Source organism: Equus caballus, chromosome 20 (genome assembly GCF_041296265.1).
Source record: "Equus caballus isolate H_3958 breed thoroughbred chromosome 20, TB-T2T, whole genome shotgun sequence".
Classification (NCBI taxonomy): Eukaryota; Metazoa; Chordata; class Mammalia; order Perissodactyla; family Equidae; genus Equus; species Equus caballus.
In genome coordinates, this window is record NC_091703.1 from 49,824,869 (window position 1) to 49,847,776 (window position 22,908).

Genomic DNA, 22,908 nt, shown 5'->3' on the forward strand with positions numbered 1-22,908 from the left:
CAGAAGAGTTCCTTTCAGAATATTTTAAGCACTAGAATTGCAGGACTGCTGAAGTGTAACCATTCATCAGGCTTCCTAGAGTCTGCACCTACACTGTCCAGGGTTGATTCATGGTTTTTTTTTTTTTTTTTTTTTTTTTTTTTTAAAAGATTTTATTTTTTCCTTTTTCTCCCCAAAGCCCCCCGGTACATAGTTGTGTATTCTTCGTTGTGGGTTCTTCTAGTTGTGGCATGTGGGACGCTGCCTCAGCGTGGTCTGATGAGCAGTGCCATGTCCACGCCCAGGATTCGAACTAACGAAACACTGGGCCGCCTGCAGCGGAGCGCGCGAACTTAACCACTCGGCCACGGGGCCAGCCCCTGATTCATGGTTTTAAAGATCACCGAGAGAGGAAAAACTGTGAAAGGTGTGAGTTTCAGGGTTTGACCTTTTCCTCCTCATAGCTTTCAGTATTTTTATTACTTCTGTAAGGATTTTGTGATTTTGCAGAGTCTACGTTACAATTCAGCATCACTAGGGATGATTCTTCTCCTTAGTTACATGGGATATACAATTCTATATATTCTAGAATTTTCCTGATAAATCTCTCCATTACCTAATTAGATTGCCATTATTTTTAGAGAAATCCCTAGTAGGCTCAAAGGCGTCTCATTTGTCAATCTTGAATGAGCCAGGTTTCATCTGTGAATCATGCTATATGATTCTTATGAATCCTATATTATTTCAAGTCAAAAGACTGAGACCAAAGAACATAACAAGTATAAATGGCTTAAATCTAGAATCATCCTTGTCACTGATGAGAAAAATTTTTCATATAGTTCTTTGGGAAAAAGGAAAACACTTTTCGTTAACAAGACAAGCATGTATTTAAAGATGATATGCAAAACCCAGGAGGACTTTCAGTTTCTTGAAACCAAGGGCTGCTTCCTATTCATCACTGAGTCCACTGCACTTAACACACCAGGTTAATTACTCAAACTTGATGATACTTATCGAGCATTTACTATGTGCTATTAGCCTTAGGTATATTCTATTCTACTCAAAAAACAATTCTTTGAAGCTGGTACAGTTTTTATACTCATTTTATACATTTTATACATCTAAGAGGAAACTGAGGCTCACCAAGATGAACTAACTTAGGCCACAATAAAGCTGAGTTTCCAGATAAAGAAGTTTGACCCCAGCACCTACAATATAAATCTACTTTGCAGTGTTGTTCTTAAAAATATTCGTTAAGGTGTAAACAAAAAGTGCCTGGGTCAGCTAGAAGACTTTCTGACCACATGCCTGTGTCTTTTTAATTTAATAATAAAGATGTAATTTAGAGCTGATTTTAACCTGGGGAGTGAAAAGTGAAATTATTTTATAGCTGAAGACTTTGCTCATCTCAATTCATCACCTAGAGGCTATTTTTACAAGTCATTCTCTAAATCATTACATGTAGGGAATTATATCACTTCTGACAGAATCTTCTGCAGTACCACATATATCACCATAATCATCTCTTTTCTGGTAAGTTCCATCATTCTTGTTCCTGAGCCATCACTCACTTTTCTTTCCAGACTTGATCTTCTCTTTTGCAAGAACACACACACACACACACACATGCACACACACACACACACACCCCTTTTTCTAGATCATTTATGTATGACTAGGAGAAAACTTACAAGAAGAGATAATCTTGACTGAGGATGATCATTAACTATTTTCACCAGAGATAAAAACAATTATAGGACACATATTTAAGTGGCTGCTGAAAGGCTTTAGTTTATATAGAGGTGGGGAAATGGAGTATTTTCTTTGCAAAAACTTTGGAATTAATTAAGCAAAGTTTAATGAATGAGTTCTTGGGATTAGAACATATCAGTGGTTCTCAGAATTTTCATCCCATGATATTCACGCTTTACCACCATCAACTTGAGGATGCTCATGAATATGAATGACAAAATTTTGTTTGAAGTAGGTTTTGGATCTCTGTAACTCTGTATCTGATAATCCCCAGCTTATAATTTTTGAAGCTGAGTAGAGAATTCCCAATATGGTGTTTAAAATTTAAATTTAAATTTTAAAACATTTGACATCATTAAAATCCCTGACAGAAATGGGATGATGGCTTGGTCAGTGTATAATTTCCTGAAAGGCCCAATAAGGTGAAACAGCCACCACTCCAAGTAAAATTTTACATAATCACACAGACACACCAATGCAAAATTAAAACAGATTTCCACCTGAGAATTCAAGAAATGTACTACCTTGCCCCAAACCGGTAAGAATCCGATTACCACAAGGATGGATAGTTACCCATGGCGAAGAACGGGATTCCCAGCAGGGTGGAGTTGTACTTCCCATCAGTGATGAAGAAGATCCCTGCTGCAGTGACAATGGAGATGCACACTGTGAGCACCCCCAGGAGGCCTAGGAAGGGCTTGCTGCGCAAACAGTCCTTCATGGAGCTGGAGAGGGTGGCTGTGGTCAGGATCAGCACGAGGCTCACCAGGACCTTGCTCCTGGCCAGGATGCTGGTCTTATGAAAGTCTCTCCAGAGGCTAAAGGATGCTAAAGAGTAGAGCTGGAGGTCCTGGTGCTCCTCCTGGAGCTTCTTCATAAGCTTACAGAACTCATTCTCCCACTTCTCCCCTATGAGGTCCTGGGTGGCAGAGCCGTACGTCTGGAGGTAGTAGGTGATTTGAATGGCTCTGGCTGACTTGACCCGCTGGTCCTTGCTGTTTGGCACTTCCACTACCCCGCCCAGTTGGTGTCCAATAAAACTGTTCCTCCCATCCTTGAAAACAGAAAAAGGGGAAACTTAAGTTACCAGAGGGACGCACATTCCAGAGAACAGATTCTTACTCTAAGTGAATGGGCACAAAGAAGGCAGAGGTATGCTCTAGCAATTGTGGAACTGATGTGGGTGGAATGGCATGTTAGGATTTTATAGTCAACCTTTTGGAGCTACATGGGATACCATGCAAGATGATCAGGATTAGAACAGATGCAAAGAGTGTTATGAAGCTATACAAGACTCGCCACATGCATAGGAAAATGTACATAAATGTTATTTTGATCTCATCCATATCCTCATTCCCACTATTTCCTTCTGTAACAATCTATGATAACTCCTTTATGCAGGATCAAGTTTTATGATTCAGTTTCAGCCAAAAGTGAAGCATGGCATGAGTTAACAACATTTCAAAAATTAAAATAATAATTCATTTAATAAATATATGCTAAACTTTCTAGGACTAACACACATACCTACACCAACACACACACAAACACACACAAACATTACACACATCCATACTCATTCTTTATATTCTGGGGGTACAACTGTGTATTGCAGACTAAGTAGAAGAAAATACTGTTTTTTACAATTAATTTAATAGTGTTGAAATGTTTTCTAAATATGGTATAGCACCTGTTTACTCATTATAACCTTCCCTCCAATCACCTGCCTCAGTCATAGGTTGACCTTTTCCTATCAGAAGACAACGGACAACCCCCCAAATGAGACCAATAAGATTTCAGCTGGGGTTGTTACAAGTCATCTCAATTTCAGAATTTCACATGAGGTAGAGTAGACAAGATGACAAGAGTAGGATATTTATAAGAGAAGCAATCACGCCTCTTTAAAGCCCATATAGACAGTGAGTTGCTTAAACAGGTTCAGAGCAGTAATCTCAACCAGCGTAACTTAACACTCAGACAGAAATCCCTGACAGCCATCTCCATATTGTAATCAATTTGGATACTTTCTTTTTGCCACAAGGGTTATTTACTTCAATGGCAATGTCTGTCAGATGGAATATTGAGCCCAAGAGCAACTCTATTGCAAGATAGAGTATAACATTGAAAACGTGTGGCAGGTACTGGGCGAGACCAGGTACAATGGTAAATTTATGCCATAAATAGATCAAGTGTTTGCCAGATCAGGCAAGAATTTTATCTCATGAGGATATCAAAGAGTAGAGTCAGTGCAGGAAATTATTCTTTCTAGAAGGGCAGTGTGGAATGGCAACAAACCCAATAGCGTGATAACCATGGTTGTTTTCACCAAACTGTGAGGCCACTGTATCCTCAAGTAGACATATATAACAATTATTGTGAACCTGTTTAGTCCAGACATCTATATCTGAGGTACTTGTTTGTAATCATATTTTGAATATGCACCAAAGCAACTTTAATACTTGAGACTATGTAGCAAACACAAAAAGTCTGAGAAATTTACAGACAATACAAACGCTGTTAGTAGATCATCAAGAATTGAGAGAAGGAAATTTCGTGGTCGTTCCACATACTCATTTTCCCCCTACAAGTTAGATAAAAACAATCTTTCTCTAACTCAACCTGACCAACACTAAAAGAACAATGTATTTCTGTATGTATTTGATTTGAGGGTTATTGTTTCCTTTGTTTGGTGTATCTCTGACTTTCAAGGCATCTCTGTAAGTTTCCTTATAAAAATCAAAGTGAAATTCCAGCCATAGGCTCCCAAGGCTCTCTCATGATTAAACCCCATGCAGTCCTTTGAGGAGCTGCAAGTGAAAATAGAGGAAAGCTTCAAGGAAGGAGTGGGAATCCTGTCTGGCACTGAGAGATTGTGGGATATGGTTTCCACTCTTCCCGTGCAGGTCACATTGCTCCTCAATTAGGCTTGTTTATTTTTGTTTTAAGCTTGGTCTAATATTTAACTCCACCTTTGTTTCTACTTCTTTGAAATCCTGTCTGTGATGTTGACTCGTGCTTCTGATTATTTGAAAGAGAAAGTATTTTAAAAGTTTTATTTATTCACTTTAGAATGTGTAGTTCCATCTGTCTTTACTCATTTCGGTCATCAAAAAGATTTCTCAGGGATCTTTAACAGCAGAATAAAGATTTATGCATCCCTCAGGCCTCATTTGGAGATTATAGTGGATCAAAGAGGGTGCTGATAAAGTGTCTGGACAAAAGTCAAAATTTTAAAGAAGGCAAAATTTAGATTTTTAAATAACTGCTCTTCATTGGGTTTGGCTAGCTGTTCACTTCCCTTTTGAAGTTGTCTAATTTCCATTTTTTATAAAAATTACTTCATAAAAGATATGCTTTCATCCTATTACATTTAAATCAATGTAGCAAATAGAACGAATGAATTTCTGTCTCTTAATCTACTCTATTCCATGCACCAGAACAATAAACAAGGTCTGTGGATGTCCTTGACTCAAGCACTCTTGAAAGGTCTGCGTCTTGTCCAAGCCATTGGCCCAATCACCCTACTCAGTATGGTCCTGAGAAATACACTTTTATACGTTATTTGTAAGGAAAAAATTCTACTGTCTTGTAAGGAATGGTAGAAGAGTTCATTAGTTTTCCAAGCTAACCAATTTATAGGTACTTCTACGTAGAAGAAACAAAGAAAGAATATAACATATTATAATCACCCTCTGGGAGGAACTTTTCTGGACTTGTAAGGTCAAGTGGGATTAATGGAGAGACACTTAATCAGGAGTCATTCGATTTGGGTTGCAGTGCGCATCTCACACTAATTGGATAAAAAACCCTTGGCTGGTTCATTTCCCCTTCTAGGTCTCAGCTTTCTCACCTCGCAAATGAGTAGATATGAGTATATGAGTAAACATGAGTAAATGATACGGAAGAAAATTTTCAGCTCTATTATTCTAGGAAAATATCATCTATAAAGTTACTCCGAGGAGATCTGAATGTCAGAAATTATACCATTATAACTAATAGAGCCATAAATTGATTATTTTTCCATCTGGACAAAATCTTACCAATCACCAGGTAGAACTGTTTTGTTTACTAGATGAGCAAACACAGAGGCTCAGAGAGGGCAAATCTGTTAGTTAAAGTTAGGAACCCACGGTTTCAACCCAGTTCTTCTGATTCCAAATCTAGCAATTTCTAGAATCTTACGGGGGTGATTTTAGCAAAGCCACTTTGGTTCCTGCTCCCCACTAAATGTTCTTTATCATTAAAACTTATTTCACCTACAGATCCTCTTTTTCAACATTTTCCTCTCCACTCAACCAATTGCTTAACATTTAACACATACGTAGATCCAACTTCTTCCTTTCCTCATAAAACCTCCTACACAAATTCTAAAATTCCGTTAAGTGCAGAAATCGCCTTTATGTCCCAATGAAGTTAAATCTTAAAATAAAGATATGACAAGATGATAACACATCGCTTTCAATGCCATCCTGTTTCAGTGTTTCACTGAATTGAACTGACATCATTAACATGGGATGAATTTAGGTCCCTAACTCATATTTTTGTGTCCACTTCTGCTCCTCCTCAATCTATTCTCCACACTGAAGCCAGAGCGTACTCGTACATTCTAAATGAAACCACATCATTTCTGAATCTAAAACCTTCTACCGGCTTCCACTTGCACTAGGAATAAAACAAGAATCCCTTACCAGACCTGCAAAGCCTTGAATGGTCCATTGCTGGGCTGAGACCTCTGACCTCGTATATTAACCACTCTTCTCTTCCTGAGCTCTGCTCCAGCTTTTCTGGCCTTTCTTGCTACTCCTGGAAGACACCAAGTTAATTTCTACTTTGTGGCCTTGCACCTGCCATCATCTGTGCCTGGAATGTTTCCTCTATCCTTCTACGGCCAGAACTACTTCCTCATTGAAGTCTTAGTTTCAAAGAAACCCCTTAAACCACACCATCTAAACTAAACACCTCCTTCTCAGCAATCATCCTATCACATAGTCTTACTTGGTATTTTTCCCACTAACCATTTCTACCTGAAATGATCTTATTTAACCATTCAATTGCTCCTTTTCTGTCTCCTCCACTAGAACGTGTGCTCATTGAGAACTGGCACCATTCCTGTCTTGCTCACTTGTAATTTCCCTGTGCCTAGAACAAAGCCTAGTATATAATAAACACTCCATAATATTTAACTCAGTGAATTCCCCGTGAAATATATATAACTAATCATGGTTACTTTTAGAAACTACTTCACTAAGAATGGGAAAAGTAAGAGACAGTTCAAATTGTCTGAGGACAGTAGGAACTCAGATGAAGAGAGGCAGATATAGAAATCAGAGGCCGGTACAGAAAAAAAAACTTTATCCTTTCTTTCAATCTGCTTTGTCCAGTGTAACCTTTCCGCAAAATATGTTTCCTCTTTTATTTTCACTGCACACCAAATGTGTGTAAGTTAGTCAACCAACAGAGAGACTTGGCAAGTACCTGGAAAAAGGATCTGTAAGCATCATGGCCTGGAGGCAAGAATAGCACAAGATGCTAAGGAAGTGATGAGATGTGAGGCTACAGACAAGCAGGGCCTCTTCTTTAGGGATAATAAAAGCCTTATATGAGGAGTTGGACTTGATTGTCTTGCAATAGGAACTACTGGTGAGTTTTAAGCAGAGGAGTGGCATGATTTACTTTTTGGAGTGCTCACTCTCCTTGCATTGTAGAACGTGATTTACAGAGTAGGGATGACTCTAAAGAAAAGAGCTCAGGTAGGAAGTTTCTGCTGTATTTCAGGTTCTCAATGCAGCACAAAAAAATTTCAGCCAAGGCAGTCCCTGGTAGGTACAGTGTTCGAAGGTGAGTCAATGGAATTACAGGTCACAGTGCTAGCTCACGGCCATGAAGCGTCTCATCACATTATCTCTCCAGGAAAAGTAACGCCACAAAAAAATATCTTGAGTTCTTTAGGTCTTATTTAGTTTACAGTTACTCCTTTTTAGCTTTTAAAATTACTCCCACGAAATCCACACCTCTACAGTGGAAAAGGAAATTAAATTCTCAGAGATAAGATCAAAGAACAAATTCTTAAGGAGATAGGAGAGGAAAGAGACATTAATGTCATAAATGATTGTGCAGAGAAAACAATTGCTTGATGATGCTTTGAAATTATAGGGGAGTAAGTATCTATCTGCTCAATATATGCACTAGATTGACATTAAGATACTTTCTGCAACTGCAAGATCATTTGGCAGCACAGCTCTTGTCCAAGACAATTGTAATTCAGATTTCATGGATTTTTGATGAGGAAGACACTGCAAGAATATTGGGAAGTTTGAGATGATCAATCGTCTTTTATTGCTGAAAAGAAAATCTTCCTATGTATGGTAGGTAGTGACATTTTGAAAAGAATGTTAGGGGTTGTTGTTTGTTTAAACAAGATTTTTCCTCATATTTATTTCTTAACTTCTGTCTCTTTATTTTATCCTCAGTATCAAGTATATACACAAACTAGGATTAAACGAATTCATCAGCTATCTTGAATTTCCTCTCCTGAGCTTCATGTTTAGTAGAAACAAGCAAATAATGAGAAAACAAGTTCCTACAAGATATTTAGTTAAAAAAAAGAGTCAAAAGTATTTTTTCCTTTTTTGTTGCTGGGGAAGATTTGCCCTGTTCTAACATCTATTGCCAATCTTCTTTTTTTTTGCTTGAGGAAAATTAGACCTGACTAATATCTGTGCTAATCTTCTTCTATTCTGTATGTGGGATGCCGGCACAGCCTGGTTGGTGAATGATGTAGGTCCATGCCGGGGATCCAAACCTGAGAACCCAGGCCACGAAAGCAGAGTGTGCGGAACTTTAACCACTTGGCCATGGGACTGGCCTGTCAAAAGTAATTTTTAAAATGAAGGCTTTAAAGCATTAAAAATGTCCTCATAAAGAATAAATTAAATTTCTTATGTCATATTACTGAGCTAGGAGAGTGCAGTGGTACATTTTTGATTTTTTTCAAAGAGGAAGGTTAAAAAATATTTCTGTGTTGTTGAAATTAAATAAGAGCTTTAGCCAACCAGAATATAAAATAACTTTAAATAAAGCACTCTGGCATATCAATTAACTGAGACTCGGTTGGAAATTTTTAACACATGTGGCAGACTCAGGTTCAAGACTTAAGCATCTTATTTGCACTATTTCTAAGCAACTTTTCCAGTAACTTTGTGAGGAAGAGTGATACTGAGTTGCCTCAAGTCACCAATGAGGACATAGAGGTCAAGCGAGAGGAGGTAATCTGAATAACGTTATACAGCTACCAAGCAGCACAGCCGATCACTTGACTCCTGTTTCTGACTCCAATGCTTACGTTCTTAACACCATTGCACATACGACTGAATAATATATGAATATACTTGAACGAAAGGAAGCACAATGTAGCAGTTATGCACACAGACTCAAGAGTTCAACTGTCTAGCATAGAGTCCCAGCGTCGACACTGACAAGCTGTGCAAGTCTCTTAAGCCCTCTGGATGTCAGTTTTTGGTTTTTTTAAAGAAGATTAGCCCTGAGCTAGCATCTACCATCAATCCTCCTTTTTTTGCTGAGGATGACTGGTCCTGAGCTAACATTCATGCCCATCTTCCTCTACTTTATATGTGGGATGCCTGCCACAGCATGGCTTGACAAGTAGTGCATAGGTCTGCACCTGGGACCCAAACCAGCAAAACCCGGGGGGCCACCAAAGCGGAAGCTGTGACCTTAACTGCTGTGCCACCAGGCCGGCCCAGGATGTCAGTTTTATTATTGGTTAAGTTAAGAATCATAAAGCATTATGAGGATCATCTGTGTTAATACACATAAAACACGTCGAACAGTGCTCAGAAAGTGTTGGATATTATTCTTATTAAATATAAGCCATAAATTAAATATTTGAAACGATACTGTTTATTCATTTAGCCATCTAAAATTATTCCACATTTCTCAGCACATGTCTGTAGTGTGATGAAAAGAACACAGGGCACAGCCAAGGTCCAGACACATGGTTGGAGGCTCCAGTTCTGCTACCGTCCAGCAGGGTGACAGAGGACATGCTGCCTGACCTCTCTGGATGCCAACTCCCTCATCTCCAAAGCAAAGGATTTGGCTTATATTATCTCTACAGGCTTTATTAGCTCTGTATTTAATGATTCATCTGTGGTGAAGTCATTAGACGCTACAAAGTAGGCTAGAGAAATCTGCCCTAAGGAAAAAAAAAAGAAATAAGAAGGAAGGAGAAACACAAGATGACCCAGGCTCATTTCCATAGAAACAAGAAGCTTTTTATCTTCTTTAAATCTGGACCTAGTAGTTTTTTCTCCTGTTTCTTCAAGTAATTTCCAAAGAGAATTCAGAGAATTCTTCTCAAATGGAAAAGCATCAAGAATTTGCCCCATTTTACCTAAATGTAAATCATCTCTTTGTAGCTTGGATGAATCAATTTATTTCTTAGACAGTAAAATTCATTTTACCTTCAGATCTCTATTTTAAGAGTATCCTTCCACTGTGTCAGTTTATTTATCACATAATAGAATGAAGCCTTGTAATTTCTCCCTTTACTTATACAAAATCTTTGCACAAATTTATAAATAATGTGTGGAAGTAGAGTTAACATCTATATTAAATGTGAGGCATATAACAACGACCTTTTTGTTTCTCTGTAGCTAACAGTAGTGATGGTACCCCAAATAGTTCCATAAAAGGCAATATTAGTATTTTAAGTGAGTGTTTCTCAAAGGAATCATGATGACCACTGACAGGCAAGATTTAGCTCTAAAAGCAGCTGGTCATCACTTACGGAGCATTTGAGGAACGCAGAAAGGCCCTAGGCACAGTGCCCCCTTCAGGAGAGGGACTGAAAGGCCCACCAGTATAGCCTTTCCTTTGGGCTCAGAAAGTCTTGCCCAAAAAGACACTAATTTACAACCACATGCTATAAAAAGAGTGTGACATCAGGGCCATTAGCACCTCTGAGTGGAAAAGTAGATCAGAGAGAGGCAGACCTCGGAGTAGAGTTCAAAACCTCCTCCCAGAAATGGAAAAGTTAGGGCAGATCAAAAGTGTGGCCACTGCAGGTCCCTACACGGGGCACTGGTGTGGTGGATTCGTGGGGTGCCCAAGGACATGATACAAAGGCGGAAGCAGGCAAGAAGGGCAAAGTCATTCATTCATTCAAGAAATAATCAGTGAGCACGTGCTCTGTGTCTCTGTGTCAGCCAGCGATTGAGGATAGAGTGGTGAATAGCTAGTTCTTATCTTCAAAGCCTATGGCTCTGGAGTGGAGTGGGAGATAGGGGAAGATAAGTAAGCAGGCAGGTATTTTTTTAAAGAAGTACAAATGCTATAGAACCAGTTAACATAGGATGTTAAGGGAGCACTAAGAAGGAGTCACTTAGCCTAGCAGGGACTAAGAAGGCTTTCCAAAGAAGGTAGCATCTTAGCTGAGACCTGAAGCATAAGCAACAATTACCCAAGTGAAGATGGGAGATTTGGTTGGCGGACAGAGGGAGGAATGGTCTTCCAGGCAGAGGGAACAGCATGAGCAAAGGCCTAGAAAGAAAAGTAAGCATGTTGTGTTCCTGGGACTTTGAGAACAACTGGAATATATAATGGGGGGGGGGGGGTGGGACAGGGACGGGGGGATGCAGAGATGGGCACTGGTACTGAGTATGGAGATTTGCTTATTCAAAAGTTCTCTTTGGCCACAACGTGAAAAATGAACTTTAGGTGTATCTTCAGGATGGAGATGGGCACTAGAGATGGGGAATGGGATCCCTTTTTTTTTACTTTTCTCATAGCTTTGTCTAGGCCAAGATGTACCTTATTATTGTATGAGCACCAAAAAAAGATTTTTCAGTACTTATGAAATGCACACTTCTGAAAATAAATTTTCCCACACCTGGGACTTTTATCCAAAGAACCACCTTTTCTGGAGTGCTGAGGGATTTTTGGAGAAAAGCTTACTTCCTAGAGGAAAGGAGTTGCTGAAAGTGATCTGCTCATTCTAATGACTCCTATAAATCTAACAAATTAAAACAATATCTGTGTTGAGTGTCTGGGAAGGCAAATTGTCAGTCTATGTGTAGAAAGCAAGATAAGGATAAATAAAAGAAAGATAAAGTCTCTTCCTTGGAAGAGATTATACTTTTGTTATTGAAACAAAGGCACATAAATAAGATGGCAAGAGACTAGAGATGCATAGAGCATTACCACACAGACAACATTGCTAAGAAATCAGGATAACTGCTGAGATCTGCAAAACTATATGCAGACAGCATGACCGCAGCCATGCAAAAATAAATATGCACATATAAATAGTCAAAGGAAATTTATCAAAATTTTAACTTTAACCCTTACTTGGTATAAGATTATAGGTCATTTCCGCTTTCTTGGTTAGTTGGGCTATTTTCTATTATCTTTTTAAAAACCATTAACTCACTATCAAAAATGATAAAAATAAGTGTGTTAAGGGAATTGGATAAAGGGTCGCTAGAAATGGAAAGGATAAATTAGGTACGACTTCTAATCAAATTTCACTTAGACAGGTAGTGGAAGAGGACGGAGGTTCAAGAATCAGTACTCCCTTATTCCCAGGCTTAAGTTCTAAGTAATCTGTCTGTGGCTTCTAAATTAACTTGAGTTATGACCGTTCATTCTTCTTCATGAAGGTCTGTGGTTTTGCCTATTGTGACATAATGAACGATAGTATTACAGGTGAGTAACAGCAGATTCCTGGTTTCTAAGGGTAGGGTAAAGTGCTAACACATACAACTCTCAAGCTGATGTGAATTTGCACTTGGTTAAATGGTGATTTCTTTTCAAAGGAAAGATCATGAGGACTTTGGCAGTTCAATATCGCTCTCCTTGTATTGAACTGGCGGTCTGAACTGGCCCTCATGAGGTTCTTTTAAATTTTGGCCTTTGTATCTTTCCTTCCCAGGTATTTTTTCTTTAATCTGATAACAAAGGCTAAATTATTATATGTATATATACTTATTTTTTTTTTTTTTGGCTGAGGAAGATTGTCCCTGAGCTAACATCTTTGCCAATCTTCTATCTTCTATCTGGTCCAAGAAGTGTAGGAGTAGTGTAGGTCCCTGCTGGGAACCGAACCCGGGCCAGTGAAGCAGAGTTTCCTGGCTCAAGGGCTAAATTATTTGATCAATCGAACAAATATTTTTGAGTGTTTGCTATGCATAAAGCATCATGTTAAGCAAAAGCTGGCCTATTTCTTTCTTGAATTATCCAGATAATTGTAATCACAGGTCTAGATTATGAAGTTGATTAAAACTTCTAGGAAACATGCCATTAATTTATGCAGTTTGGAGACAGTATTGCCATGTATGAGCTCCATTTTTTCCAATTTCTATGTTGCTTTGTTTTCTAGGATTGTATCAAGTTTTCATCCAAATGACCTCTTCTGATAATAATGCATCTTGCCTTTTACCATTACGATCTGTGTATCTGCTTTATCACTCCAACTAGACTTTAAAGTTCTAAGATAAAAAATGAAGGTGGTACTTTTTTGAGCTAAAAGAAACTAATTTGGGATGCATATTTCAAGAAAATGTAGAGGAATGGACATATTGTGAAAGAACGTGAAACCAATAGTGCAGCCTTTATCTGCAGTGTGGGTGAGGTTAGCTGCATCTTAATCTTTGCATAAAACAAAAGCCACACTCTTATATCCCTACTAAAGACGAAGAAGATCTTAACATCTCATTGTCTTACAGGAGCATCTTCTCCACTTCTTTCTTGCTCCATCTCCTTTCTCCCCTACCCCTCCTGCCTCTCTTTTTTCTTGCTCTTTTTTTTTCTCTGTCCTCCCTTCTGACCCTTTCTCCCTGTTTTCCTCCTCTTTCCTCTCCCATCTCTGTCCTTCCTTTATTTGAGAGACAATTACCTCAAAGCCACAGTGAGGGATAATTATTGAGCTATGTCAAGTAAAATACTAGATAAAGAATACAACGCTTGCTTAAGACCATTTTATCTTCACTAAATTACCTTTTCTTTTTAATCCCCAAAAGGACAGACATGCTTTGAAAGTATCGTGTGTGATATACATTCTAATGAGATCCATGCAATTGTTCTTTACTACTACCAAGATATTCGGCCTCAAAGATATTAAAATAATTGAAAGCCTTTCGATAAAGCCAAGAAAGTAAGTACTCTCCTATCGTGCAGCTCCATGTGGAAGTTAAATATTACTTCTCTCAGCATAGGAAATCAGGGTGTAACAGCTGACCTTTGCAAGTGTGTTAACATCTTCTGTGTTGATGTGACAAATTTTAGTCAAGTGCATGGGCTAATCTTTGTATTAAACTATCTATTTTTGGACATCTAACAAAGGAGCATTTGAATGTCTTTGGGGGGCAAAATTTTAAAAATTAATAAAACCTGTAAGATATCTGAAAGAAAAATTAGCTCAAAAGCAAATACATGTCTCTATTTGATAATTTAGCTTATTGTAAAAGATTATCCAAAAATCTTTAAAGATTTAGAAAATACTGTTGTCTTTATTTCTTGAGAGGAAAAAAATTGCCTATCTGGTTATCTTTGTTTAAGGCTAATATTAAAATTTGCTTGCATTCCACCTACAAATGCTTGTTTGATGTAGGAAAGAAGTGACCCACCCAAGCTAAGTCTGTTAAGCCAGGAAATAAGCCGGAAGCACGGTAAGTTATATATAGTAACTGCAGACTTTAGCTTTAGTCAGACAGGTAAAATTTCATGTTGTCTTATTATTTAAATGAGAACAATTCATGGAACACTTACATACATTTGCTTTTAGTTTTATACTCATGTGATATTTTTCAGTTAATAACATTCACAGATTAAAATCTTTTATTTGATCACATTTCCCCAGTTTTTGTTTGGAACGTATGGTAACTTTAACAGTTAGGTGGCAGTAAGTTATAGTATGTAAAAGCATATTTGATGGATAATCCCAGAAGGTTTTGACAATTGATTTACTTAGATTTTTATGTAAAAGGGGAAAATATTAAGGTAGACCGTCTCATTATAATGAAAGTAATCATTCCTGTAAATTTACTATTCAAAATTAGGCCAATTTTAAGTGGGCCAACCCATATTCCAGCCTTTGGGAGTTTAATTGCCTCCACCATGTAAACATGATTGCTGCTTCTGCCAGCCACACATAAATTTCCCTCTTAGATGTGTCACTTCTAATATCACGCAGCCCTATTTCATGGAGTTTGGAGACAAGGCTTCTGGATGTGACAAGTTCAATGGTGGAAAGAGGGCTTGTGGTCTCGTGGCATTTTCTGTAGCCAAGACTATGATGGAAGTAAGAACCAAATCTGCCGATTCCACAATACAGAGCCGCCCCCACACCTGCAGTGAAAGTTCCTGTAACTAAAAGCACCTGGTGAAATCATGAATAGCTTCCTTATCTTATCATCTGTCTTTAAATTTCATATATAAGACAGCAGCCTGCAAAAGCCAGATGACGTGATTCGACACTCTCACAGATTCATTTTGTGTTTGCTGACTTGTTATCTAATCATCCTACTGGATTGTTCAGAGGAATATAATTTCATCAAAATAATTTGCAGCAAACTTTGACTTCAACATACTTGTTTCATGCTTGCTATAGATATTAAAGGTTCTCTCTGATATTCTGTAACACATCACAGGCATCACCGATGTTTGCTCAAGAATGCCAAGAACACTGTGTCTAGCACAGTGTTAATATGAATCCAGTGTATTTCATCTTTCCCATGGATAGCAGAGATCTTCATTCAAATGATTTGATTATATTAAAGTGAAAAGAAGGCAAAAAGTACAGACGGAGAACTGCAAATTCAAAAAGGGCACACAGATATTGCTTCCAACTTAACACACTCAACGAAAAACTAGTTTTTTAGAGCACCCGCCACAAACAAAGCTATTTTACAGGCACAAAAATATAAAAGGCTGGTCCATTGTCCTTAAGAACACTCACTGCCACTCTCCCTTACTGCAACACAGATTAATTCCCCGTAATTTTGCAAGTAGTCAGAGAATTTGAGGTGGCTATGTCACGCCTTCCTTATGAATAAGGTGAGAGGCTCTCTTTTTCACAGAGATTCTGTGAAGAAAACAATCTACATGGAGGTACTTTGTGGAAGGACGATTAACTTGGTAAGTGGGTGTCTGCTTTGACTGAAAGATCAGGGCTATCTGAAGCCACTGCAATCGTTACATAAGCAGGTATTTAGGGGAGACTTTTCAAATGCATAATTGCTATGTCAACACACTGTTAAAAACACCAATAATAACACACACACCAAAAACAATACTCCCTCAGACCCAGGGCTGGCAGCTGTCTGGACCACATTGGAGTTGTTTACAGGGGAATACTGAGTGAGGTTCTAAAGAATAAAATGACACTCAGCACTGGGCTACCCAATTTGGAATAATAAAGAACTCCTTCTGGTGTGGAGGGGCATTGAGGCCCACCACTCCCTGCAACAGCAGTTTGAGCAATGATATTTGTTATAGCTCATCCACAACGGAAGATAAGGATGAACTGGTGGGAGACATCAGAAAGGACTTGTGTAATACCCAAAGGAATCTGGAATAGTTGCCACTGAAAATCTTTAAAACTAGAAGTGACCTAGTGAGATATGTACTAGAAGTTCCCTCTGGTAGCAATATGAAGAATGGTCTGAAATGAGTGTGTAGGAATTTTATCATAATACTGACAGGGTGATGGATGAGTGGGTTCCAATAGACAACCAGGTGAGAGATAATGAATCCTTAAATTCAGCAAGTGACAATAGAGATCAGAGAAAATGAGTTAATAAAGAGATATTTAAGAAGTGCAATGGATAGAACTTGGTGACCGAATGTGAGAAATGAAGGAAAGATGGGAGACGTAGATGATTACCCCATAGTTAGGATTTAGGAGCCTGGTAGATAACAGTGGCACTCACCAAGCTGAAGGCCACATTTGTGTGAATTAGGGGAACTGGAATTGAGCTCTTTATACTGAGTTTTAGGTACCTGGAAAACATCAAGGTGGAGATACTCACAAATGAGTAAAACTATGAGTAGTTTGCCTACAACAAAGGCTAGAGATGAGTACTTCAGAGGTAATACATAGCTAACAGACTGTGGCTAAGGCCACACTTGTCCAGAGATGGTGAATAATGTGAGAAGACTAGACGACTAGAAGGGTGAATCCACAGAAATAAGAAAAATAAGGTCAGGAAAATTCATAAAAAAGCAAAACAATGCAGAAAATAGCATCACTTCTTGTAGCGTCTATATTGATGAAATATTTCAGATCGGATGGGAAAATATATTAAACTAAGGAGGAATTATAATGGATGACAACCCATTTGCTGACATTTTTTAATTATCTCAGAGTAAGTTTTTGTAGGACATGGGCTTACAATATAGTCAAATGTTCCAATTTATTGAAATGAAAGTGGTTCAGATCCAAAGAATTGTCTTCATTTGGAATATTTTTTCAGTGCCTTAATCGGAAATTCCCACCAGTCAAGTGAAGTTGCATCCTGTTCAACCTTTTAAGATGAAGGATTTGCCTTTTAATGAGAAATTTGCATTTCATTATAATGATGTACCCTCTGTCCTTGATTTGGTAATTCTCCACAGAAGCAGGGACTTCTTTGCACCACGTGCTCAGCATATAGTAATGATAGATTCCAGCAAATTTATCTCAGGCATTAAAAAAAATAGTATAGTTAAAAGAAACTGAGTATTAAAAAAACATTCTCCTCTGCTGGGTGCAATTTAAAGAAAATCCTTAGAGATGACCTCATGAATTTCTTGTTTCACAGCGAGGCATCTGTGAAGACAGAACTAGTCACAAAAAGAGTCCTGTAGATTAGGTTATTGAATATGCTAAAAATCATTTCTAAAGGGGAGCTAGATCATTCGGGCCACATGAGTCAGCGTATATGTTAACCAAGGAAATAGATGTGTGTGTAAGTGTGTTTGTGTGTGTGGGGGTGGGATGGTTTCCAAAATTCTTACTTAATTTGGCATAGCAACACCATGAATAGACAGTAGTTAAGTTAAATAATAAAGCATTAACAAAAAATGAGCTCCGATTTGTGAAGCAATAGCATATTGCACTAAGAACAATTTTTTTTTTTAAGATTTTATTTTTTCCTTTTTCTCCCCAAAGCCCCCCAGTACATAGTTGTATATTCTTCGTTGTGGGTCCTTCTAGCTGTAGCATGTGGGACGCTGCCTCAGCGTGGCCCGATGAGCAGTGCCATGTCCGCGCCCAGGATTCGAACCAACGAAACACTGGGCCGCCTGCAGCGGAGCGCACAGACTTAACCACTTGGCCACGGGGCCAGCCCCAAGAACAATTTTAACAACTTAATAGATTTGCTGGTTATCATAAAATGGACAGGTTTTCAAGTTGGATCAATATGACCATTCAAGCCACAATATTTCTGAGAAAACTTCAGAATTTTCGAAGTCAACTTATTTGCAAGAGAATTTCTTACCTGTGGAAAACAAAAAGTTAAAACTGGCAAAAATTTTTAAGAACCTTGAACTGGAAAGAAGGTCTTCCCCCTGAAGTCTTGTACATTTTCTGGATTGCTCCTATGACATTTATAACTATTATATGGTATTTTCATTGTTTTTGTTTCTTCCCTTCTTTACTGGAAACTCCTTGAAGGCAGAAGGAATGTTTGATTATGTTTTGTTTGACAATTGCCTACAATAGAGTATCTTCTCAAAAATCATGTATTGAACAAAGAGTGATATGCACTTTAAGAGCTAAAAACTTGTCTTTTTGAATTGTGTGTCTTTTCTGAATAGAAAAGGACAGGGTTATGATACACAAAGAAGCTGATTGGTCTAATTTACATGCGAAATTCCCAAGTGTGAAATCAGCTTGTAGCCAGTACAGTTAATCATCTCCCAGAGGTTACGCAGCTAAACCTCCTCCTCGTATCATGGGAAATCCCAGTTGCTGGAACTATGTGGATCTGAAACGCTGTAATTAGGGGAATCTTTTGCATTTACTTTTGTGGAGATTGCAGTAAGCCAGGAGTGAAAAGCCCAAGGACCTCTGAGAAAATGTGATGCTTTGTACTCTTTCCATCCTTTCTGTTAATCTTTGGAGGCGAGTGTTCTCTTCTATCTCTATCAAGAAAACTAAGTGACTATATAACTTAGAAGTCCTGTGCAAGTCTCCACCTCTTCTATCACCGACCAGCCATGTGACTGCCTGCCTCCATCCAACGGCAGCAGTAAAGGTACCAAGGAGTGCTTCCTTGCCGGCACATCTCTACCAAGTGATACGGACCTTCACCTTTCCATCTGTAGATTTAGTGTAGTTTCTGCTGCTCACATTGCAAACAACACCCCAGGCCATGTGCGTGGCCTTTTCCACAGAGTCCAGGCAGTGAAGCCAGGCATTAAGAAATAGTACCATTTCTGAACTCTTCCTCCAGAGGCATGGAGACTTGTAATACCGGATCACAACAGTAGAGAAGGGTAAGACAGAACAGTGGCAGGCAGATGGACAGGATCCAGGTTGTTCATATTTTTCTCTTTATGTCAAAATGGTAGCTGGACCAGCATTCTGCCTTTTCTCAAATATCTTTTCCATTGATTCCCATAGCCTTACTTTTGGCCTCTTCTTTGGGCCTGAAATTCTTGCTACAGGGTGCTATATTATCATGTGTTAGATAACAAAGGGAATGGGGACAACATTCCCAGGAAATCACCTCTAAGAATATTAATTTTGGATGGGAATGGTTAGCCTGGATGCTCTTCTTTCTCACTAGCAGGTCAGCCCAGAGCAACAATCTGTTACCTTGGAAAGCACGGAGCAAGGGCGGAGAGAACAACACATTAAATAAACAGATTTGGAGGAGTCAAACACAAGGCGCCCCTCCAGGAACTGTGGGCCCTGGAGGATATCACGTTGTGTAGGAAATCTTGGGCTACTGAATCTTAAGGAAAAAGAGGTAGCTTGAGCATACTGCACACTTTTGACTAAAATTAGCTGTAGAATTTTTTGTGTGTGATAGATGCAATGTCATTTTTATTTTATAAAAAGCAAAAACAACACCTCCTCCCCGACAGGTGCATATGACCTCAAATGGCTTCAGGTAAGCAGACTTAGACTTCAGTGATGGAGTATTTGGATAAAGAGCCATGTCTAAGAACAGTCACTACTAGGTGACTAGTTGTGGTTGCCAAGGTAGAAGCTGATAGATGGGGCTTTTGGGTATAGGCCTCACCAAAAGGGATTAGAATTAGGCCTAGAGGGAAAGTTAGTAATTCACTGTACTACAGTCTCTTAATTTCCCTGGAAAAACTGAAGATTACCCAGTGACCCTTTGGTCAACATCTTATAGAACAAAAGTGAGAGTGGGAAAGCATTTAAAAAATTTATATTTTATGATTTCGGAGAATTATAATATTGTTAATATTCAAATAGAGTTTTGAAATACTAAAAAAAATACTAGAAAAATATAACAGGAGAGTGTTTGGGTGGGGGAAAGGGTATCCTCAGATTAATTGTTCTCTGTTCCTTTGCTGCTTTCTTCTCTTCTGAGCCTTGGCATACTGTGCACTTTTCCAGATCTGTCAGCAGATCCATCACTCAAGACATAATTACCGCAGCCACCATCTCTTAGCAAAATAAACTCCCTTTGCAGTCAATGAAAATTTTGCTTTCCCTCCTAATCTTCTTATTCTCCAAGCAATGATTAGAAGATAAAATGTCTTGAAGAAGTGAGTAATTATAAAATGCTGGTTAAAGGTATCTTGGCAGTGAGCTACCTTCTCAGAGACAGCAAAGTATCTTCCTTTCCAGAATAGCCATTACACACATTCTGCATTCACTCTCCCCAAAAAAGGGAAACGTATTTCTCAGAATTGAACCATTTCTTCATGAAGCTCTGCTATTATTGCATAATAAAATGTCTATCAAAAGTGAAATGCAATGGTTTTTTCTTTACTGTTCTTCTTTAAATCATCTTTTTTTCTTATCTGTATGGTAGATGAATAATGATGTCTTCATTTTGCAGAGAAATAGATTGAAATATCACAATCTTTCCTAATACATATAATATACCATTGAAACACTTACTTGCAAGATGGCAATGCATGAATCCACACCAACAGCTCAGACTCCATCACTTATAATAATAAAGTATGAGGGTGAGTTGGGTCACTCTGAATTAGCAATATCAATCCTTCAGAAGATTCTAATATTTCACTCTATTATAGTGTTTTCAAAGTGTGTTCCCTGGACCAGTAGCATCAACATCTCCTGGAACGTGGTAGAAGTGCAAATTTTCTGAATTCTGATTCTCGGAATCAAAAGCTCAGAGAGTAGGGCCCAGCAATGTTTTAATAGCCCTTTGGTGTGTCTGATGCATGGTCAAGTTCGAGAACCATCGCCCTAGAAGAACCTCTTTCTCCTGTGCTTGCAACGTAAGCTTGATGGTGAAGAGTCAAATTTCATACCAATAACATGGTAAGAAGTTTAGTTTTTTTTTCAATTCCCAAGAAATTAAATAAGGTGTATGTTACCAGAGAGATGGCTAAAAGAAGCCAGTGAGATACAATTTAAGGAGAAACGGGTTATGCTAACAAGACAGACAGGCTCATGGGCAGCCAAGAGAAAAAGCAAAAGCGCTAATGCGTGGAAATAAGAAAGTACTTAAAGACATGGTATACTGAAGAAATGTGGAGACACACACTCTAGAAGTCAAGGGAAGGAAGTATACATAGATTTGTGTCTTTTTCTTTTCTTCTTTTTTAAAAATCTCATTCTGATCAAGCCTGGGCTTAGTCAGACATGCCCTGTGAATTTCAGAAAGGAAGACTTCAAGGTTAAAAAAAGGTTGACAGATTTTACGGCATATAACTCCATAACAGAAAAAGAAAACTCAAAGGTTGAAAAATCTTAAAAATATCATTCAGACTATGCAAATAGAAGTAAATGCACTGAGGAAGGAAAAGGGGAGAAATCTACAGAAAATGAGGAGGTATAGAATATTCTCCAATGAACTTAACTTTTAAAAGGAGAGGTCCAAATAACAAAACAGAAGGAAACAATTTAAAAGAAGATCATAACTCTATAAGAAAGTGTGCAAAGGCTAAATTCAAAATAAGCCTCCAAATGCTAAAGGCAAGAAAAAAGTTCCTTTTGTTTGTTGTTGTTAATATTTGACTTGTTTTGCTTTTCTTTGTTTGGACCAAAAAGATCAGAGAAGAAATAAGCCCACTGCTTTGGGCCAGCAATGTAGCTCTTGGTTGCTGGTCAAAAAGAAAGAATGAAGAATAAAGCTACTACTTAGCTTCTGTTTTCTCTTTCCGTGAGAATGAACGGGTGGAAAGAATATGGTGAAAAAGGAATTGAAGCTGAGGAAGGACTAGAAGATAATGAAAACTGTTGAATGATGCTTTTAAATGATCTTTCTCCTGACGTGGATTAATTATCACTCATGTTCCAGAAGAACATGAGAGGCACATTCTGAGCTGCCAACAGTGATGTTGACGCAGCCACGGAAAATAATGTGGGATCAGAAGCCTGGAGATGGGCAAATGTAATCTGGGTTTAAAAAAGGAAAGAAAGTGAATTTCTCACATGCATCTATAAGGATTGATGTTGATTTTAGGGCTGATATTTCAGGGAGCAGAGAGTGAGCACTTAAAATAAGAGACAGGGATAATGACATGTTGGTTTAAGTTTCTGTTTGCTTGTTTTTAAAATGGGGTCATAGAGAGGTATATTAAAGAATTACAGAGGATCTGGTGCACTTGGATTCCATTAAGGCAGCATCTGCAAAATTCTCTTACAGGCAACATCAGGAATTCCACTTATTCTGCTGGTCAGAATGCAAATTGATAGAACTGCTTTGGAAAGCTTTTGGCATTATCATGTAAAGTTGAAGATGCAAAGCCTCCATAGCCTGAGATTCCTCTCTTAGTTAGGTAGCCTGGACAAATTTTGCACATGTGTACTAGGAGACACATACACAAATGTTCATAGCAGTATTGTCTATTATGGCCCCAAAGAGCAAACAACACAAATGCTCATGAACACTAGAATAAATCGCGAAATTAGTCCTCAATGAGAGACTATAACAAGAATGAAAAGGAACCAATTAAAGCTAAACAAATCAACATGGATATATCACACAAATATAAGGT

The 22,908-nt window shown here is 38.3% G+C and overlaps 1 protein-coding gene across 5 annotated transcripts in view; it reads right to left on the reverse strand.

The window, feature by feature from the left end:
* PTCHD4 (patched domain containing 4) overlaps positions 1-22,908 on the reverse strand; it is a 185,382-nt gene that overhangs the window by 132,818 nt on the left and 29,656 nt on the right. For all 5 annotated transcript variants that reach the window (XM_023625061.2, XM_023625059.2, XM_070245659.1 and 2 more), the window contains one exon: positions 2,305-2,785. In XM_023625061.2, coding sequence (XP_023480829.1) covers positions 2,305-2,785 — 481 coding nt within the window. The remainder of the gene's footprint in view (positions 1-2,304; positions 2,786-22,908) is intronic.